The sequence below is a fragment of the Bos grunniens genome, chromosome 9, assembly GCF_055505025.1.
Source record: "Bos grunniens cultivar Pamir isolate PY7600 chromosome 9, Bosgru_T2T1.0, whole genome shotgun sequence".
Taxonomy (NCBI): Eukaryota; Metazoa; Chordata; class Mammalia; order Artiodactyla; family Bovidae; genus Bos; species Bos grunniens.
This window is the reverse complement of record NC_141173.1, coordinates 10,056,499-10,075,918: the sequence shown is the minus strand read 5'-3', so window position 1 is coordinate 10,075,918 and position 19,420 is coordinate 10,056,499. Positions and strand designations below refer to the sequence as shown.

At 41.5% G+C, this 19,420-nt stretch overlaps 1 protein-coding gene across 2 annotated transcripts in view; it reads right to left on the bottom strand.

Moving 5' to 3' along the window:
• The window catches only part of COL19A1 (collagen type XIX alpha 1 chain), a 440,957-nt gene that overhangs the window by 120,310 nt on the left and 301,227 nt on the right, over nt 1-19,420 (bottom strand). For both annotated transcript variants that reach the window (XM_086316743.1, XM_086316744.1), the window contains one exon: nt 12,014-12,067. In XM_086316743.1, coding sequence (XP_086172869.1) covers nt 12,014-12,067 — 54 coding nt within the window. The remainder of the gene's footprint in view (nt 1-12,013; nt 12,068-19,420) is intronic.

The window sequence follows — 19,420 nt, the reverse complement described above, 5'->3', positions numbered from 1 at the left end:
TGGACACTCTTGTCATCTACTTCATTCAGCGGTGCAAAGTATGTTTGGGGTACTGACTTCTTACAGAGGGGACCTTGCTATTGGCTGAAACATTAACTTTGCACCTTGAGTCCTCCATGTAAGGAAATAAGGTTGGACATGAAGACAGATAAGGTAGGGAGATTGATAAATAACAGGGCATAGATGCAGGAAGGTACTGGTTTCATGGTGTTTACAGAGCATGTACTTTCATAGTTATAGTGCTCATCGCACTGAACCTGCATCCGGACAGGTAGGAAGCCTTAGGTCTAGGTGTGGGGAAGAGGGAAGAATGACTTATCTGTGGTGAGAGTCTCCATCTTGAAGGAAAAACATGGTGTACCCTGGATTTAGGCAGGGCAGAAATGAAGTGGGCTACTCTCAAAGCTTTGTCTGTTTCCTTGTTTTCTCAGCAAACAAATCTATTTCTTGTCTGTGCAAAGACTGGGAATGATGTGCTACAATGATGATGCCTTTTGTGTTATCAGTAGGGACAATTTCATCACATCAAAATAAAAATCTAATCCCCTAAGATAAAACCACATACAAAGACCTAGAAGAGGGAGATGTGACTGGTTGATTATCTTCCTTATCAACTGATTGCCCACCCCTCAGCGCCCCCCTCATAAGGCCAAGCCACGCAACTCCAAAGCACCCTCTGACGCTGCTCTTCTCCCGGCTCCTTTCTGCTTATGGCAGCCGGCAGCCTCTTTGCCACCTCAGGCCTTCTGCACATCCAGGTCTTCCCAGTGGGAAGGTTCTTGATCTGGGCCTCAGATGGCTGGTTCCTTCTCAAGTAAGGTCACCTAGATGCTCAGAGATGCCACCTGGACCACCTTAACTAGAGCAACGCCTCTTCCTTCCAAACCACTTGCACATTATCCTTTTTATTTCCCGCAGCACTGCATATTAAGCTGACATTGTTTTGTCTACCCATGGAATTGTCTCTTAATCATCCCCCATCCCACCCACGTGCTAGAGGGTAAGTTACTAAAAAGGTAGAGGCCTTGGGTTTGTTTGTTGCTACATTTTTGTTTTCAAAACAGTGTGTCCTCAAGGTTTGTAATAGTGATTAACACATTGGTAGATGATCAATAAATATTTGTTGGATAAATGAATTCAATTTCACACCCTAAATTTACTCCTTTAAGCATGTTCAAAAGATTAGATCTGATAGAGTGCCTGAATAACCTTGGACAGAGGTTTGAAAATTGTATAGGAGGTGGTGACTGCAGTCATGAAATTAAACACTTGCTCCTTGGAAGAAAAGCTATGACAAACCTAGACAGCATATTAAACAGAGACATTACATTGTCAACAAAGGTTAAAGCTATGGTTTTTCCAGTAGTCATATATGGATGTGAGAGTTGGACCATAAAGAAGGCTGAGTGCCGAAGAATAGATGTTTTCAAACTGTGGTGTTAGGCAATACTCTTGAGAGTTCCTTGGACTGCAAGGATATCAAACCAGTCAATCCTAAAGGAAATCAATCCTGAATATTCATTACAAGCACTGATGCTGAATCTGAAGCTCCAATCCTGTGGCCACATGATGCGAAGAGCTGACTCACTGGAAAAGACCCTGATGCTGGGAAAGACTGAAGGCAGGAGCAGAAGGGGACGACAGAGGATGAGGTGGTTGGCTGGCAGCACCAACTAAATGGACATGAGTTTGGGTGAACTGCGGGAGATAGTGAAGGACAGGGAGGCCTGGAATGCTGCAGTCCATGGTAGCAAAGAGTCAGACACGACTGAGCGACTGAACAAGTGCTGTGTGACCATTAACCTTCAGGACTGAGCTAGGACTCATATCCTAAAGGTGAAAGAAATTCTACACTGAAGTTAAAATGAAAATAAAAACAACATGGTTGTGTATGTTTTAAATCATACAGTTGCTTTAGTAAAAAAGCATAAATTCCACTGGAGTCAGCTCCCACAAAACTCATGCTGGAGTTTTATAAGCATGCTAAAATAGGTCAGCATTTTAGAGATCCATGAGCTAGGGGCTTTCACTTCAAGAGGGCATCAAGTTGACATTGAAAATGACTGTTGATGAACTGGTGCATGCGTGCTCAGTGACTTCAGCCATATCCAACTCTTTTCGACCCTATGAACTGTGGTGCGCCAGGCTCCTCTGTCCATGGGGATTCTCCAGGCAAGAATACTGGAGTGGGTTGCCATGCCCTCCTCCAGGGGATCTTCCTAACCCAGGGATTGAACCTAGGTCTCTTATGTCTCCAGCATTGGCAGGCAGGTTCTTTACCAGTAGCACTACCTGGGAAGCCCTGATGAACTGGTATTTGTATTTAAAATATAGGATAAGCATAAGATGTAACAAAACCCTGAAAATAAAGTTTGAAAATCATGCAGCTTTATAATTAAGCCTCATACACTGAACAGTTTGCAGACATTGGCTCAACATTCTTTTCCTAGAACTCTTCCAGTGGAAACAGTAGAGGGAGCTGCTGCCCCATGTTACAAATTACGTGAATTTCTCTTTTCAAATAAATCGCTGTGCTGAAATGTGACACATGTGAGCCCACTGCTCAATTCTCTTACCACAACAATGAAACAATGCACAAAGACAATACCAGAAAAAAAAAAAAAAGAAAAGAAATCAAGAGCTCTGCCTGCAACCGAGAGGAATAATAACACATTTTCAAATTATTGCAGTTTTTAACAAACATGTTTACAGTGATGATGAATGAGAAGTGAGGCAAATGTCAGAAGGGTGGGCTCAAATGTACGGCTTTTAATGGCTCATTAGTTAAATGCTCTGCTCCGCCTCACTGCCAGCTCCTCTGCTCTTGCTTCTGAAGGAACAAAAACCCAGGGTACTTGGAAATAAACTAAGGCATTTTACATCCTGAGACTCTCCAAGCATCATCCTAACACAAAGCCACTATTTTCCATTCTTTATGCCGCTCAGACGACTGGAAGGCTTGAAAGACAAAGAATTGTTTTTTTTTTTTTTTTTTTTGGGAGAGTAAGTGAAGATGGCCAGGACTTAGAGAACATGACATATAATAAAATTCAGCAGCTCACCAGAGATGAGCAAGTCCATGAGGACGTCAGTCCCACAAAATAAACCAGGGGAGAAGAAGACATCCCTGTCGATGTGCTGATAGCATCGCCTGATGGGAGTAACTTGTGTGTGTCTTCAGGAGCAGGTTTATACACCCAGACAGGCTATTACATACTCATTTACAGAGCGTGCAGTCTTGCACTTGAGCAATTCACTGACAGACATTTCAGTTTGGGTTAACTGGATTTTGAACAGAAAAGTTCAAAATAATATGAGTGTATTTAGGGTATACTTAGAGATTTACATTTCCAAAAAGTTCTTTCACATACATGGAGGCAGATGAAGAAAGTGCTATCATTTCAAGTTTAGGGAAAAGGAAGCGGAGACCTGGAAACGTCCGATGAAATGTCCCGGAACATCTACTTGATCCCAAGGCACCGCAGTGCTGGGCTTTCACGTGGGAACATCAAGTCCTGTTCTGGGTTTGCTTAAGTAAGGCTGACCCTAGTCCAGCTGCAGTGCAGAATCTTGTCTTTCACACTTGGGATCTAGCAGAATAAAGGGAGGTTTAGGGATCCATTCCTGGGTTTCAACACCTACTTATACTTGGGGAAGATCTCCTGGAGAAGGAAATGGCAGCCCACCCCAGTATTTTTGCCTGGGAGATCCCATGGACAGACATGCTAGGTGGGTTACAGGCTGGGGTCGCAAAAGAGTTGGATATGACTTAGTGACTAAACCAGCACTTACACTTGAGCTGTCCCAGTCAGGTTACTGGATGCCTCTGAGCCTCCTTTACCCCACTGTAAAATGAGCATCGCTTACGCTCTCACAAGAGTTCCGAGGATAAGGCACTGGCAATGGAGTACCGAACACAGAGCTAGTGCTCTGACTGTCTGTCCCGACTCATCTTGCTCTGTCTTTAGTACTGTTTCCTCCGGTTTCTGCTCTTCCTTCCCCAGGCAGATGCTTAAGGGTCTCGTGCGTCCTCTCTGAAAACCTGCTTTCAATCAGTGGAGAAGGAAATGGCAACCCACTCCAGTGTTCTTTCCTGGAGAATCCCATGGACGGAGGGGCCTGGTGGGCTACAGTCTATGGGGTTGGAAAGAGTCAAACACGATAAGCAACTAACACACACACACACACACACACACCCCAACTGAAGATATCGCGGCATACTGGTTTCCCTCCAATGAAGAATATTCATTCAAACTAAGACGAGAGAAGTCACTTGGAATTTGGGAGCTTTCCTTTGTATAGATCAGCTCTGCTTACTATCAGGAAACTGGACCAACATTTTATAAAAGGTATGTTCATCATAAAGGGTTATTGCCAACTCTAAGATTGAGTCACTTGCTCCTCAATTACCAGCATTCCAATTGAGAATAATTTTATTATATGCAGATTACATGCATGTAAACTTCAACTAAAGCTTCCTCAAAGAGAAAAAAAATTGCTATTAAGTATGGAAAGCTAACTTGGAGTAATACACATGACTTTGATGAAACAATCTTTTTTTGATGAAAGAAAATCTAATAACATTAGTTCAAAAAATCTACTTTTAGTAAATATTCCTTTATTAGATTTTTTTCCCCTAGGAAATGTACTTTCTTATGCTGAAAAAGGTTGTCCTTCCACACACACAAAGTGGTGGGAAATTATTTTTTGTAAAAAGATAAGTTTCTTAAGAAAGTGAAAAAACACAAATTTGGCCTCAGAACAAAGAATCAAAAATAGAATGGTTGGTTAAAACGTTTTAATTATATGAGATGCTTCAGGCCATTCAAGATTTCTTTCTTTAATTTTCTAAAATCTTCTTTGACACTCCCCTGAATGACAACCCTATCTCTGATTTAGGGAAGATTTAGGGAACATCTCTTAAAGACTTGGAGGGAAAGACATTTTCTTGAAGAAACTGAGCAAAGTATGCTGTTATCCAAGGGTCCATGGCTCCTGAAAACTCCTATTCCTTGGTTCTTTTCAGACATTCACACTGATCAGAATAAATCAATAAAAGAATTTCCCCTAACTTTTCTGAAGGCTAATTGCTCAAACACATGTGCTAAAATTGTATACTACACTATTCACTCATTTGAGGGACACTGCATATTATTTGATTATTGTTCAATAAGAGAGAGAGTTACTAGTTTTTCTGTTTCACCCTGTCGTAAGACCCTGTAACACACACTTTAGGAATCTCATGGCAGCCAGCAGGGTGAATCAGATGCCATCTCCCAGTCTCAGTCAGAAGGGTCTTGGCTCTGTGAACCTTCCCTTCTTTTTCATGTTACCTTCCTTCCTGCTGTGAAGTGGGGCTCAAACCACATACAGTATAACGTGGAAAAAGGACGAATAAATGAAAAACATTTTGATCTAAAAGTGCCCACAGGTAAAGGGGGACATCTCTTAAGCTATATGTGAAAGTGAAAGTCGCTCAGTTGTGTCCGACTCTTTGCGACTCCATGGAATACAGTCCGTGGAATTCTCCAGGCCAGAATACTGGAGTGGGTAGCCTTTCCCTTCTCCAGGGGATCTTCCCAACACAGAGATCAAACCCAGGTCTCCCGCATTGCAGGCAGATTCTTTAGCAGCTGAGCCACAAGGGCTTCCCTGATAGCTCAGTTGGTAAAGAATCCACCTGCAACGTGGGAGACCTCAGTTCAATTCCTGGGTCAGGAAGATCCCCCGGAGAAGAGATAGGCTACCCACTGCAGTATTCTTGGGCTTCCCTTGTGGCTCAGCTGGTAAGGAATCTGCCTGCAATGCGGGAGACCTGGGTTCAATCCCTGGGTTGGGAACATCCCCTTAAGAAGTTATATGTAAGTGGTAATACAATACAAATGACTGTATGGGACATACTGACAGAGATAAAAAATACTCTGCTGGCCTTTTAAACAGTAAGTCCTTTGAGAGCTGCAAAGGATCTCACTCTCTCAACAATCCAACCACTTTCCCACTGGAGTCACCTATCAAGAAACCTGTGCCTGTGACTCTCCACTCAGAGCTCCCACAGACTCCTCCTGGCTTCTGGGGACTTGTGGCACTCACAGCAGATCTGCCAAGACACTTCCCAGGCTGGACCCGACCAGTCAGTGTTGGGACCACAGCTGCCCGGCTCCCTGGGGCTCAGCACCTGTGCTTCTGTTAAGGCTACTTCCCTCTGTCAGCTGCACCCAGCTCGCTCTCCTCTTCCCTTCTACTTGCCTTACTGGGCGAATCTCCACAATTTTAATATTAATAGAAACAGCTTTGTAGAGATATCTGCTGTGTGTGTGCTCAGGTGTTCAGTTGTGTCCGACTCTTAGTGCCCCAATGGACTGTAGCCTGCCAGGCTCCTCTGTCTATGGAATTTTCCAGACAAGGATACTGGAGTGGTTGCCACCTCCCACTCCAGGGGAACTCTCCAATCCAAGGATTGAACCTGCATCTTTTGCATCTCCTGCACTGGCAGGCGGATTCTTTACCACTGACACCATCTGGGGAGCATAATTGATATACAAAGACTTGCACGCATTTAATGTGTACAATGAGTTGAATTTGGACAGATGCAAACACCTGTGATCCAATCCCCACAACCAAGGTAACTGATATATTCAGCACCTCGCAGGGTTTCCTGTGGCCCTTGTGTGTGGGCATGCATGTGTATGTGGTAAAAACACTTAATGTGAAATCTGCCTTCTTAACAAGTTTTGAAACGCACACTACTATATCACTAGCTATAGGCACCATGCTGTATAATGGATCTCTGGAAAGTAAGTAAGCATCTCACAAAACTGAAACTTTATACTCAGTGAATAACAACTCCCCAGTACTCCCACTCCTCAGCCCTGGCAGCCACTACTGTATTCTCTGCTTCTACAAGTCTGACCATTTCAGAAATCTCATAAAGTGGAATAAGGTGGTCCTTGTTTTGGTGACTGGCTTATTTCACCCAGCATAACATCCTCCAAGTTCACCCATGTTGTCGTGATGAGCAGGAGTTCCTCCATGTTTGTAAGGCTCAACCTCTATGCCTCAGTTGTCAGTTCCAGAAAGAAACCACCTTGGCATTATCGTTTCTAAGTTTTCTTCCTCTAGTCCAATTTTCTGTGAGCTAAACCTAAATACGTGAAGGGCAAGGACCGTATCATATCCATTTTTGCAAATCCAGCTCTTAACAGGGTGTTAGGCACAGAGTAGGCCTTAAATAAATGTTTAATAGTTTGTGAAACTATTAAACAATGTGAATTAGGGACAGGTTAATTTTTTATAAGCTCATTTCCTGAAAATATTAGTTAATGTGATCATGAAAGGACTGATTTGGGAAAACTCTGATCATTTCTAACCAGTTGGGAAATAAAAGTTCTCTTGCTAAAGTACATTATGTTTAGAAAAATTAAACATGAAGATGGCATAGAAAAATTAAACATGAAGATGGCATAGAAAAATATGCGGAGCCAGATATTTCACCTCTATTTTCAATGCTGCTCTTAACTAATTCCTGCAAGAATGACCAGGTGCTTCATGGGAATTTTTACAGTATGGTGGCATGCATGACATTAATTCAACCAACCATGTAAATAATTTAAATTATTTAAAAATTCAAAAGCTGATAAAAAATGCACCCCAAGATAGAGTTTTGAATACTTGTATTAGAGAAAAGATATTTTAATCAACTAGAGGAGTTATCCTAGAATTAAATTCATGTTGTGAATTGTATGGCAGAAACCAACACAACATTATAAACCGATTATCCTCCAATTAAAACAAAACAAGACACAAGACAAAGAATTTCCATGAACCACAATTCTTAAACAAAAATGAGCTGATGGTACAGTCTAATACTTTTAAAACAAAAGCTAACTGTGAATAAAAACCTTTTGGGGGGCATAGATTCTTCTCCTTTATTTTGAAGTTTAACAAATTGATATTTTCTTATATTATAAAATATAGTAAACCATTTTTCTTTCAAATACCATGTACTCAGGATTTAATGAACACTTTGTATCAGACCCATAGCTGAGTTTATATTCTAAATCTAACACTTGAAATAAAACAACTACCTCTCTCTCCCAAGCACTCTGACAATAAAATAAAACCTGTGGAATTGAATATTATAAACTTTCATATGGCTGCATGTTCCTTAATCTTCTAAATTCTCCAGTAAAGTCATTTGATCTATAGCTGAGAACTCATTCCAGGATTTGGTATAATCCTCTTCTGTCCTAGACATTTGGCAAGCTTGTCATAAAGACCTTCATCATTCAAATTCCTCCTTTGAGACAACAATTATCTTGTCTTGAAAGCAGTGTCATACATTTAGAAAACTATGTGATGGTCTAATCTTGCCTATTAGCTTGTACCAGCTTTTCTTGTTTATAGCAGGAGACAATTACAGAAAATCCTTCAATGTGTCCTCTTTTGCTAGAAAATTTGGAATAACAAAGCTGATTCCTTTAAAGACTGGGTTCCAGGATGCCCAATTTAATGTCTCCCCCCTTTCCCCACCACACTTGTTTCATAACAATATCAACTGACACCAGTACATTGCTAAGAGAACAATTTACTTGAATGGCTAAATGGATGAAACGAAACCAGGATAGAGCAGCAGTCTTGTTCATTTTTGGCACGTGACCACACCCTAAGTGACTCCTGGGAGGTCTAGTCTAGAGCCCTCTAGTGGTGGTACAGGTGCTTCTGGTCTTTAAAAAGACACTCAATTCACCATCTTCATTTTCTCATCTACAAAGTACATTCATTTGTTGACTCATTCATTGAATAATTAATAGTCACATGTTACATGCCAGAAACTGTGTTACACAATTATGCTTCAATATGCCAGCAAATTTGGAAAACTCAGCAGTGGCCACAGGACTGGAAAAAGTCAGTTTTCATTCCAATCCCAAAGAAAGGCAATGCCAAAGAATGCTCAAACTACCGCACAATTGCACTCATCTCACACGCTAGTAAAGTAGTGCTCAAAATTCTCCAAGCCAGGCTTCAGCAATACATGAACCATGAACTTCCAGATGTTCAAGCTGGTTTTAGAAAAGGCAGAGGAACCAGAGATCAAATTGCCAACATCCGTTGGATCATCGAAAAAGGAAGAGAGTTCCAGAAAAACATCTACTTCTACTCTATTGACTATGCCAAAGCCTTTGACTGCATGGATCACAATACACTGTGGAAAACTGTTCAAGAGATGGGAATATCAGACCATCTGATCTGCCTCTTGAGAAACCTATATGCAGGTCAGGAAGCAACAGTTAGAACTGGAAATAGAACAACAGACTGGTTCCAAATAGGAAAAGGAGTACGTCAAGGCTGTATATTGTCACCCTGCTTATTTAACTTCTATGCAGAGTACATCATGAGAAACGCTGGGCTGGAAGAAGCACAAGCTGGAATCAAGATTGTGGGGAGAAATATCAATAACCTCAGATATGCAGATGACACCCTTATGGCAGAAAGTGAAGAGGAACTCAAAAGCCTCTTGATGAAAGTGAAAGAGGAGAGTGAAAAAGTTGCCTTAAAGCTCAACATTCAGAAAACGAAGATGATGGCATCTGGTCCCATCACTTCATGGGAAATGGATGGGGAAACAGTGGAAACAGTGTCAGACTTTATTTTTTTGGGCTCCAAAATCACTGCAGATGGTGACTGCAGCCATGAAATTAAAAGGTGTTTGCTCCTTGGAAGGAAAGTTATGACCAACCTAGACAGCATATTCAAAAGCAGAGACATTACTTTGCCAACAAAGGTCGGTCTAATCAAGGCTATGGTTTTTCTATTGGTCATGTATGGATGTGAGAGTTCGACTGTCAAGAAAGCTGAGTGCTGAAGAATTGATGCTTTTGAACTGTGGTGTTGGAGAAGACTCTTGCGAGTCCCTTGGACTGCAAGGAGATCCAAGCAGTCCAATCTAAAGGAGATCAGTCCTGGGTGTTCATTGGAAGGACTAATGCTAAAGCTGAAACTCCAATACTTTGGCTACCTCATGCGAAGAGTTGACTTATTGGAAAAGACTCTGATGCTGGGAAGGATTTGGTGCAGGAGGAGAAGGGGACGACAGAGGAAGAGATGGCTGGATGGCATCACTGACTCGATGGACATGAGTTTGGGTGAACTCCGGGAATTGGTGATGGACAGGGAGGCCTGGCATGCTGTGATTCCTGGGGTTGCAAAGCGTAGGACATGACTGAGCAACTAAACTGAACTGAGAGGTTCAAAATAAATTCACAGGCAGTGGCCAGAAAGATAAGAAAAATAAGAGTTGAGTTACAAAACAATGTGCTCTCTCTGCAGGAGGTTTAAGCTCATAGGATCATGGAAGATGACCCTCATGTGCTGAAAACACCTGAAAGGGCTACATGGGAGATCTGGGGACTGAGCAGAGCCTGACAGGTGGGGGAGCTCACCTGGACCTCAGGGAGAGCATTCACAACCCATGGCATTTTTGAGATCGCAAAGAAAGATGACACTATAAGTTGCAAATGTAGGAAGGGCACAGAGAAGGATAGACAAAGAAAGGCAAAGGGCAAACTCTGAAAGGGTTAGAACGGTCTGTAGAAAGTGTGGAATCCATCTAGAAGGAAAGGGATATTATTAAAGAGTTTTCAACCAAAGACCTACACAATCAGAGTTATGATTTAAAATATGACTCCACTTGTAGAAAGTAGAGGCCAAGAGACCAGCCGGGAGAAGGCTACAGAAACAGATACAGGTTGGCAGAGGCCTAAATAAGGCAGTGGCATGAAGAATGAGAGCTACTAGGACATAGAATTCACATGATTTAGGAACTATTTGGATGTGGACATAGAGAGAGACAGCAAATATCTAGGATCATTTTAGAGTTTAGCTTTGGACAGACCACGTTTGTAGCATGCAGGAGACTTCCAAGTACAGATACTGAGCAGGTGGTCGGGTGTAGGAGTCTGGAACTCAGGAGGATGTCTGGGTGGAAAGAGAAGACTGGGATTCTTTAAACCATACAACACAGAAATAAGGGATGAGGGAACAGCTTTAAGAAAGGAGACCAAAAGGATGGATCCAAAGATAGAAAAATATCCGCCATCAATGAACCAAGAGAATAGAGAGTTTCAAGGATGACCAGTCAACAGTGTCAATTCCTATGTGTGCTTTGTGTTGTGTGTTTAGTTGCTCAGTTATGTCCAACTCTTTGCGACTCTTGGGACTGTCGCCTGCCAGGCTCCTCTGTCCTTGGGAATTTTCAGGCAAGAATACTGGAATGGATTTCCATTTCATCCTCCAGGGGATCTTCCCAACTCAGGGATCGAACCTGCATCCCTTGTGTCTCCTGCATTGTAGGTGGATTCTTAATCTGCTGAGGCATCAGGGAAGCCCATTCAGCAGTGAAATAAAGTGAAGCCTTAAAAGTGCCCAGGGAATCTTGTGACTCAGACACACTGGTGACCATAGAGGATGCAGGGCAATGCAGTAGCTTGGACACAAACCAGACTCTAGGGAGCTGGAGAGTGAGCAGGAGCACAAGAGATGGAGTATTTCTTGTAGAAGCTTGGGATAAAGAACAAGATCAGATAACTGGCTATGAGATCTTTATGGCTATCTTTAGCAAGAACGTTCTATAAAATTTTACTGGCAACACAGCTGTATCAAGAAAGGTGGGCAAACTTCCACAGACACCTAACTGACCACCAGGCTGGATGTTAAGACACTGAGGAGATGGGGCTCAGGTGGGTCTAGCACGGGATTCGCTAACCTGGGTCTTGGCTTGGGTCACCTGTGCAGGCGGTGTACTTACTCATGTCCAGGAATGAAGTGGGTGGGAGCCAGGACAGCCAGCATCCAGCCTCCCTGACCTCTTGTTTGTGATGGTGAAAGGCATAGGGAACACGACCATGTTAAACAGTGGAGAGATGGAAATTATTATCTACAGGGGATTAAAGTGACCTGTAGATGAACACACAGACATACAGAGAGGCTTTGATGAAACATGCTGCTGTCTACTTACAGGTGGTCCTGGAGGCCCTGGTTTTCCTGGAGGCCCTGGTTTTCCTCGTCTTCCCTGGAAACCAAAGAGAAACAGATAATAAATACTGTGATTCCATTTTCAGATGAGACAGTATTAGATGGAAGTTCAAAGACTGTAAAAATTAACTCAAAGTTAAAAAACAATCCCAAGTCCACATGACCTTTAAAGGTCAGTGAAGTCTAAAAGCTATGGGACAATTCTTAACAACGAAGATAAGAACAGTAGTGCCGGGAATGAATAAATCGTGACTCTTATTAGCAGCCCTTTAAAGGCTGTCTACCTTGACTCTCTAGCAAAGTAATATAAAATATCTGAAAGGTTGGCTAAGATTAGCATTTTATTTGATAATTCAATGGGTTCAGGTGCAATAATCAATGCATTTGTCACCTTAAATTGGTATTTTCAGAGAGTGATCTGAATTTCAATTTTAAAGGAATTTCCTAAGGGTGAGATTAAGTATTCAAAATATATTTTTTCTGAGCCCCAGCCTGGAATTACCAGTTTAGAATCTCTGGGGAAGGGATCCATGAATCTGAATTAATAAAAAAAAAAAACAAAAAGACACTTCAGGTAATTCTCATGTTCACTAAAGTTTGAAAAGCACTTCACAAAGGTATATTATAATTATATGCATTATGCAAAGCAAATTACCTAGCTCTTTTCTTCCCTTTGGATGGCTAAGCTGTTTTATAAGTGAACTAAAATGTTCACTCCTTGCTTATTAATCTTCATTAACTCGCCAAGTTTACGACTAGCTAAATCACAATAGTGAGAGTCAGAATGACAGTTCTAAGTATCTGTATTTTTGATATCATTTGAAGAGCATTTATTTATTATACACTTATTTTCTTATTTTTTTTTCCTTTCTAATAGAAGGAAGCAAGCTTAGGTATGGAAAGCATACATTTTGAATGAGAAGCATTTCTATGTATGGTTTCTAAATATGACCATTCTCTTTCATTGTTATTAATAACTTCATTTTATTACCACATTGGTAGTATGTTAATACATATAAAGGCTTGCCATTTCAAAGGTAAAAGTATTAGTGATCTTTCAACTCTTTTTGAGGAGAATTGTGAGCACAAGCTCTCACAGAATTGTGAGAAAGGCCCAATTTCACTGATTAACTTTCTTACTCTGAAAGCGTCAGGCAAAGTTTCCTGATTTCTTTGGTCTTCAACTAGGCTTGGAGTGGGGTAAGAAATTCAAGATAAGCTGAAGCAACAGAGCAAACTTTAGAAGGTAGGTTAGCACATAAGACACTGCGATTGCATGGGGAATGCTGAAGGCAAGTTAAGTTCCTACTATCAAAGACTCTAACGATAGCAGTTGTTTTCAGGAAAAAAAAAAAAAAAATCCTGGTTAACATCTACGGAACAGATTTTTTAATAATTTTATTAAAACCAGAAATATAATTAGTAGTATTTTCATGTACCTTCTGTTTTAGAGTTCTGAACCCTGGAGTTCTTTTTAGGGTTTGCAAGATTGGAATAAATATATAATATTCTGTATACTGAATGAAAGTTATACATATGTTCATACTTTACTAGTCTTGCAGTTTACACATTCTGAAAATCAATATATTGCATCTTTTAGTATATGCAAGTCGATCAGCCCCTGAGGATTAATCAATGATAAAAAGTTGACTTAGAAAGTGGAAGCGCTGTAGTTGATTAATTCACGAGAGCGCAAAGAAACAAAATCAGTGACATGGAAGGAGGTGATCAGTTCTTTCTTTTAGTTGACGTAAGTTAAATCCACAGGACCAACTTCTGGTGCAGTCTCTTTTCCTTAAGGAGGTATATATGTTACTTGGGGCAGGAAGTGGGGAAAACGAAGCTACTGATGACCTTTTACCCCAGCGTTCATGTTGAAGATAAACCAACTTTCAGATACTGTAACACAGCATTGGCATGGCTTAGGGAGAGGAGGAAAAAGCATTCACGATTCCATATGGTATGGGCAAGCTTTTGAATTCTAATTCATCACTGCTGATTTACACCATCATTCGAATCAGCCTTGCAATTATCGGAGTGTGCAGTGTGTCTCTGGAGGAGCACGGGGGAATGCTGATTCTCTTCACATCTCCTTGCAAAGAGTGGACAAGCAGGCAAAATGTTTTTGAGCAGGAGTCCCCAATCTTTCTGGCACCAAAGACCAGTGTCATGGAAGTCAATTTTTTTCCCAGATGGGGATGGCGGGCAGGATAGTTGAGGCAGTGATGCGAGAAATGGGAAGCCATGGCAAGTGGCTGATGAAGCTCCGCTGGCTTACCCACCACTCATCGCCTGCTGTGACGCCCAGCTCCCCAAACAGGGGGTCAAGGACCTCGGTTTTTGAGGACTGTCAAATTATCAGAACATATTATACACAGCAACTTCAGCCAGCACATATATGCAGTTTAAATGTTTGAATTTCTAGTAACATTCCGAAGCAGACTTGAAATTTTCTTTTCCGCTTTACCGCGACATACCTGACCGCACAGAGTCGGACACGACTGAAGCGACTTAGCAGCAGCACCTAACAGGTACTATTGTATAAGTTTCATGTGTACAAACTGATGACTTCATCCACTTCTATATTATGAATAAAGTCAGTGAATACTTCCATCGCACTACATAATTATCATTTGTGTGTGTGTGTGTTGAGAATATTTAAAATCTACTCTCTCAGCAACTTTCACATATAAACACAGTATTGTTAACTATGGTCACCATGCTGTACATTATAATTTCCCCAAACATGCTCATCTTCTAGCTGGAAGTTTGTGCACTTTGCCTGCCCTCAGCCTCTGGCGGCCAAAATCCTGTCTCTGCTTCTGTGAGTTCTGCTTTTTTAGATTCCATATTCTGGGGCTGGGGCTAGGAGTACCGCCCTGATGAGGGTGGAGGAACCATTTTTATGTATTTGTTTCAACTTTGGTCTTATGTCAGGCCCTTCATTACAGGGCTCACTCTAGACCCCTTGTAAAGTGAGACAAGAATGGAGACTCGGATTGGATTGGGATGAAAATCCCGGTAAAAAACAGATAAATGCTGAGCTGGGCATGGCCATCCTGATCAGGACACCTGGTAACAGGTGGCCTTTTGCTCAGGAGCAGCTCTGACCAGTTGGAGTCTGGCTGAATCTCCAAATGGTTGGAGACATACTGTTTCAGCATAACTACAATTGGACTAATCCAATACTTTTCTTAAGATTGGAGTGAAAGTGAAGTCGCTCATTCATGTCCGACTCTTTGCAGCCCCGTGGACTGTAGCCTACGAGGCTCCTCCATCCACGCGATTTTCCAGGTAAGAATACTGGAGTGGGTTGCTATTTGGAGTATGAAGCATAAAATGCAGATTTGCCATATCAGGTGCCCAGGACACCTCAAAGTGCTCAGCATGTAAGTTTCCTGTTTGGCAACAGTGTGAAGGCTATTAGTGGTTTCCGTGTTTGTCCAATGATTTAAACCCAGTGGTGCTCTAATCACATATCAGCATCCTCAGGGGCCTACTTGAATCCTCAGGAGGCCTAGTAGATGGGACTTCACATTTATAACAAGTTCCCAGCAACGCTGCTGCTAATGGCCTGGAGACTACACTTGGAGAACTCCTGTCCTAAGCCTCAATCTACTATTTCAAACTCAGGTGATCTTATATAGCCCTTCATTCTAATAGCTTAGAACAGAAGTGCTGTGTTGGTTCTATGATCACATGTCTCTTTAAGAATAAAAACCTCACTGTCAATTTCAGGACCACTTGGATTGGAATCCCAGTCTTTTCTCTTATGGAAGCTTATTGTGTCAAGATGTCACGCTGTAAAATTGGTGCTTATACTTTGTAGCCCATTTGTTAATTAAAAAAGAGATCATATGGAAAACTCTTACCACACAACACACGTTGGAATGGTAAACAGAAAATAAGTGTTGGCAAGGATCTGGAGACACCAGAATGCTTATCACTACAGGTGAAATTGTACAGTGGAGCAACTGCAATGGAAAACACTATGCAGATTCTTAAGACTACCATGTGATCCAGAAATCCCACTTCTGGGTCTGTATCCAAACAGACTGAAAATCAGGGTCTTGAAGAGATATTTGCACACCCATGTTCATAAGCAGCACTATTCAGAATAGCCAAGAGGTGGAACCAATCCAAACGTCCATGGACAGTTGAGTAGATAAAACAAAATGAGGTGCAGACGATGGGATACTATTCAGTAAGGAAGATAATTCAGTTACATGCTACAACAGGGGTAAACCTTGATATGTGTGTGTGTGTTCAGTCACTCAGTCATGTTTGACTCTTTGTGACCCCAAGGACTGTAGCCCACCAGGCTCCTCTGTCCATGGAATTCTCTAGGCAAGAATACTGTGTGGCTTGCTAGTCCCTTCTTCAGGAGATCTTCCCAATCCAGGGACTCAACTTGGGTCTCCTGCACTGCAGGCAGATTCTTTACCATCTGAGCCACCAGGGAAGCCCAAACCTGGATGACATCATGCTAACTGAAACAGACATAGTGAAATAAGTCACTAAAAGACAAATACGGCATGATTCACTCATATGTTGTCAGATTTATAGAAACAGAAGGTAAAATGGTGTTGTCCAGGACCTGGGGGGTTGGCGGATATAGGAACTTATTTAATGGGAACAGAGTTGTAGTTTTACAAGATGAAAAGTTCTGGAAATCTTTTCACAGCGATGCAAATATACTTAACACTACTGGACCATACACTTGAAAATGGTTAAAATGGTAAATTTTATGCTACCTGCTTTTTTCCACAATTAACAACAAAAAGTCCTACTATAATGTCTGATAAAATAGTAATAATAAATGTTAGTTCTTTTTTGCCCTGTCCTTCTACCATCCTTTAGCCAGTTATCCATTTTTTAATTTAAAAATAGACAAAGTAAATTGTAGATTATTCATACTATGTAATACAATATAGTGATGGAAATTAATGGAATACAATTGCATGCGTCGATATGGTTGAATTGTGTAAACATAATGTTCATCAATTTATATAAGGAATAAAAGCAGGCAATACTAATCTAAATTGTTAGAAGCTGCAACAGGTCACTGATGCGGGAGTCGGGAGGAACTAGGAGCATTAGAGGGCTTACAGGGTTGGCGATGCTGATGTTCTGTCTCTTGGACCATGTGCTGGTCACAAGGGTATTCATGCTTTGTGAAAACTCAGCAAACTTGTTTCATCAGGATACATGCATCTTTCTGAATGTATACTCTATCTCAATATATATATATATTTTTAAACAGGAGATTTCTACAAAGGAATGATTTTACTTGAATTATCAAGTGACTTCACCCATCTGCACTTGCTGCATGGGTCAATATTGGCAGAAGAGGGGGGGAAAAAATCCAAGTCTATTTAAATAAATGACATCTACAAATTTTCAACAGTAAAAATAACCTGATGCTTCCAGGATGACTTGCAGTATGAGAGCACATGGATCTTAAATTAGCTACTTGATTTATAAACACTTGGACATCCAAGAGCATTAAGAAGGCAAGAATGCAAATAACAGATGACTGGTACTTATCTGACAGATGGTTTTTGTTGTTGATAAGGATGATGATGAGAAGGATAAGTTACAGAAGTAATCAGACTGAAATAAAGGGCGACATGCAGACCTCAAGCCCACAGAGGAGACGTGTATAAGTAATCTCTCTAAATTGCCAGGTCTTGCTAATGCAGCTGGCTACTCTCCAGAATTCCCCTATTCCCACATGTGTATGTAGCACACTCTTAGGCATCAGCTCAGCCTGAACAAGGTACCAAGGAAATGTCAAGGAAGAGGAGACAGGCCCTTGAGCGGCACCCACAACTGTGAAGGAGGTGTTAATTACACAGGAAAACATCACGGGCTATCTTGGCAGTTTAGTTTTCCTTTTCTACATTGTGAACGGAAATAAGATTTATGACTGATGTAAAAAGTTAGCACGTTTTGAAATCAACGATATGTGAAAAAATGGGAGAATACTTGTATGAGCAATGCATAATAGCCTAAGTGAATTTTATGTCTTAACATCTTTAAAAATACATCTAAGACAGCAACGTGGCCAGTCATAAAGGTCTCATTATTTGAGGGATCAGACAAGTAGCTCTTGTAAGGACATGGAAAGAGGATGTAATTCAGCATGAACAAAGAATCTGATATAGGCTCAGAGCTAAGGAAAGATGAATCCATATCGTGGTGCTATTCCCAGCGTTGCTTTTCTCGTTTAAGTTAGGATCTTAAAATGTCTAAATCATATCACATTTTCCCCATCTCTCTGTTCCCTTCCTTTCTTCCCCTTGGATGGACTCTACCTGTAACTAATGTGGCTTTTCAAATACAAGATAGAAATGTGACAGTATTAGCTAACCCCCTCAGCTACAATTGAATAAATGATAATCTGAGTAAACAACACTTCACTGAAGCATTGGCCTGGGCCAAATGGTCTGGTCTGTGGTCAATGCTGTCTACAGTCGCTGTTTAGTATTTATGGTGTTACTAATTTGATCATGAAAATAAGTTAGTCAAAGTCTGATCTCTTAAGTACCCTCTGACTGGATGAAACCCAAATCAACTTTTCCTGTGTGCTCCAAGCTGTCCATGTACGAAGAAACAGAAGTCTATGACAAATGAGTCTTCAAATGGTTACCACTGATCAAATGCTTGCCATGGTCCAGTCACTGAGTGCTTACACATGCGTCCATGCTACGTTGCTTCAGTCGTGTCCAACTCTTTGCAACCCTATGGACCATAACCCACCAAGCTCCTCTGTGCATGGGATTCTCCAGGCAAGTATACTGGAGTGGACTGCCATGCCCTTCTCTGGTGATCTTCCCAACTCAGGGATTGAACCCACATCTCTTGTGTCTCCTGCACTGGCAGGTGGGTTCTTCCACTAACGTCACCTGGGAAACCCCTTACATTATTTCCTTTAATCCATCCAAAACGACTGGGGGTGGGTGATAATGTTCCCGTTTTACACAGAGAGACATGTTAAACACTGAGCTCCAAATCACTCTCCTTTTAATTGGTGGGGCTAAAATTTAAACCCTAGCGCATCTGATCTTAACACCCATAATCCTCAGGATTAAGGTTTCCTTAGGGGCGCGTGGTATCCTGGTCACTCACAATTTCAGTTACTTTGCTGCTCTAACTGTTGAGGTTCTCTTGTTTTCTCACCACCAAGCCAGACTTTCAGATGTCCCCATATCTTGTTACTTTGCCTTTTGGAATTTAGGTCTTCCTGGTCTTCCCCCACTCCCATGATGGCTGTGCACCCCCACCTGCTGCCAGCAGGCCGACCGCAAGCTTCCACGTAGACTTGTCTGGACTCCTGAGCATTTTGCCAAACCACCAGCTCTTTCAGTCCCAATCGTGAGCTCTATTT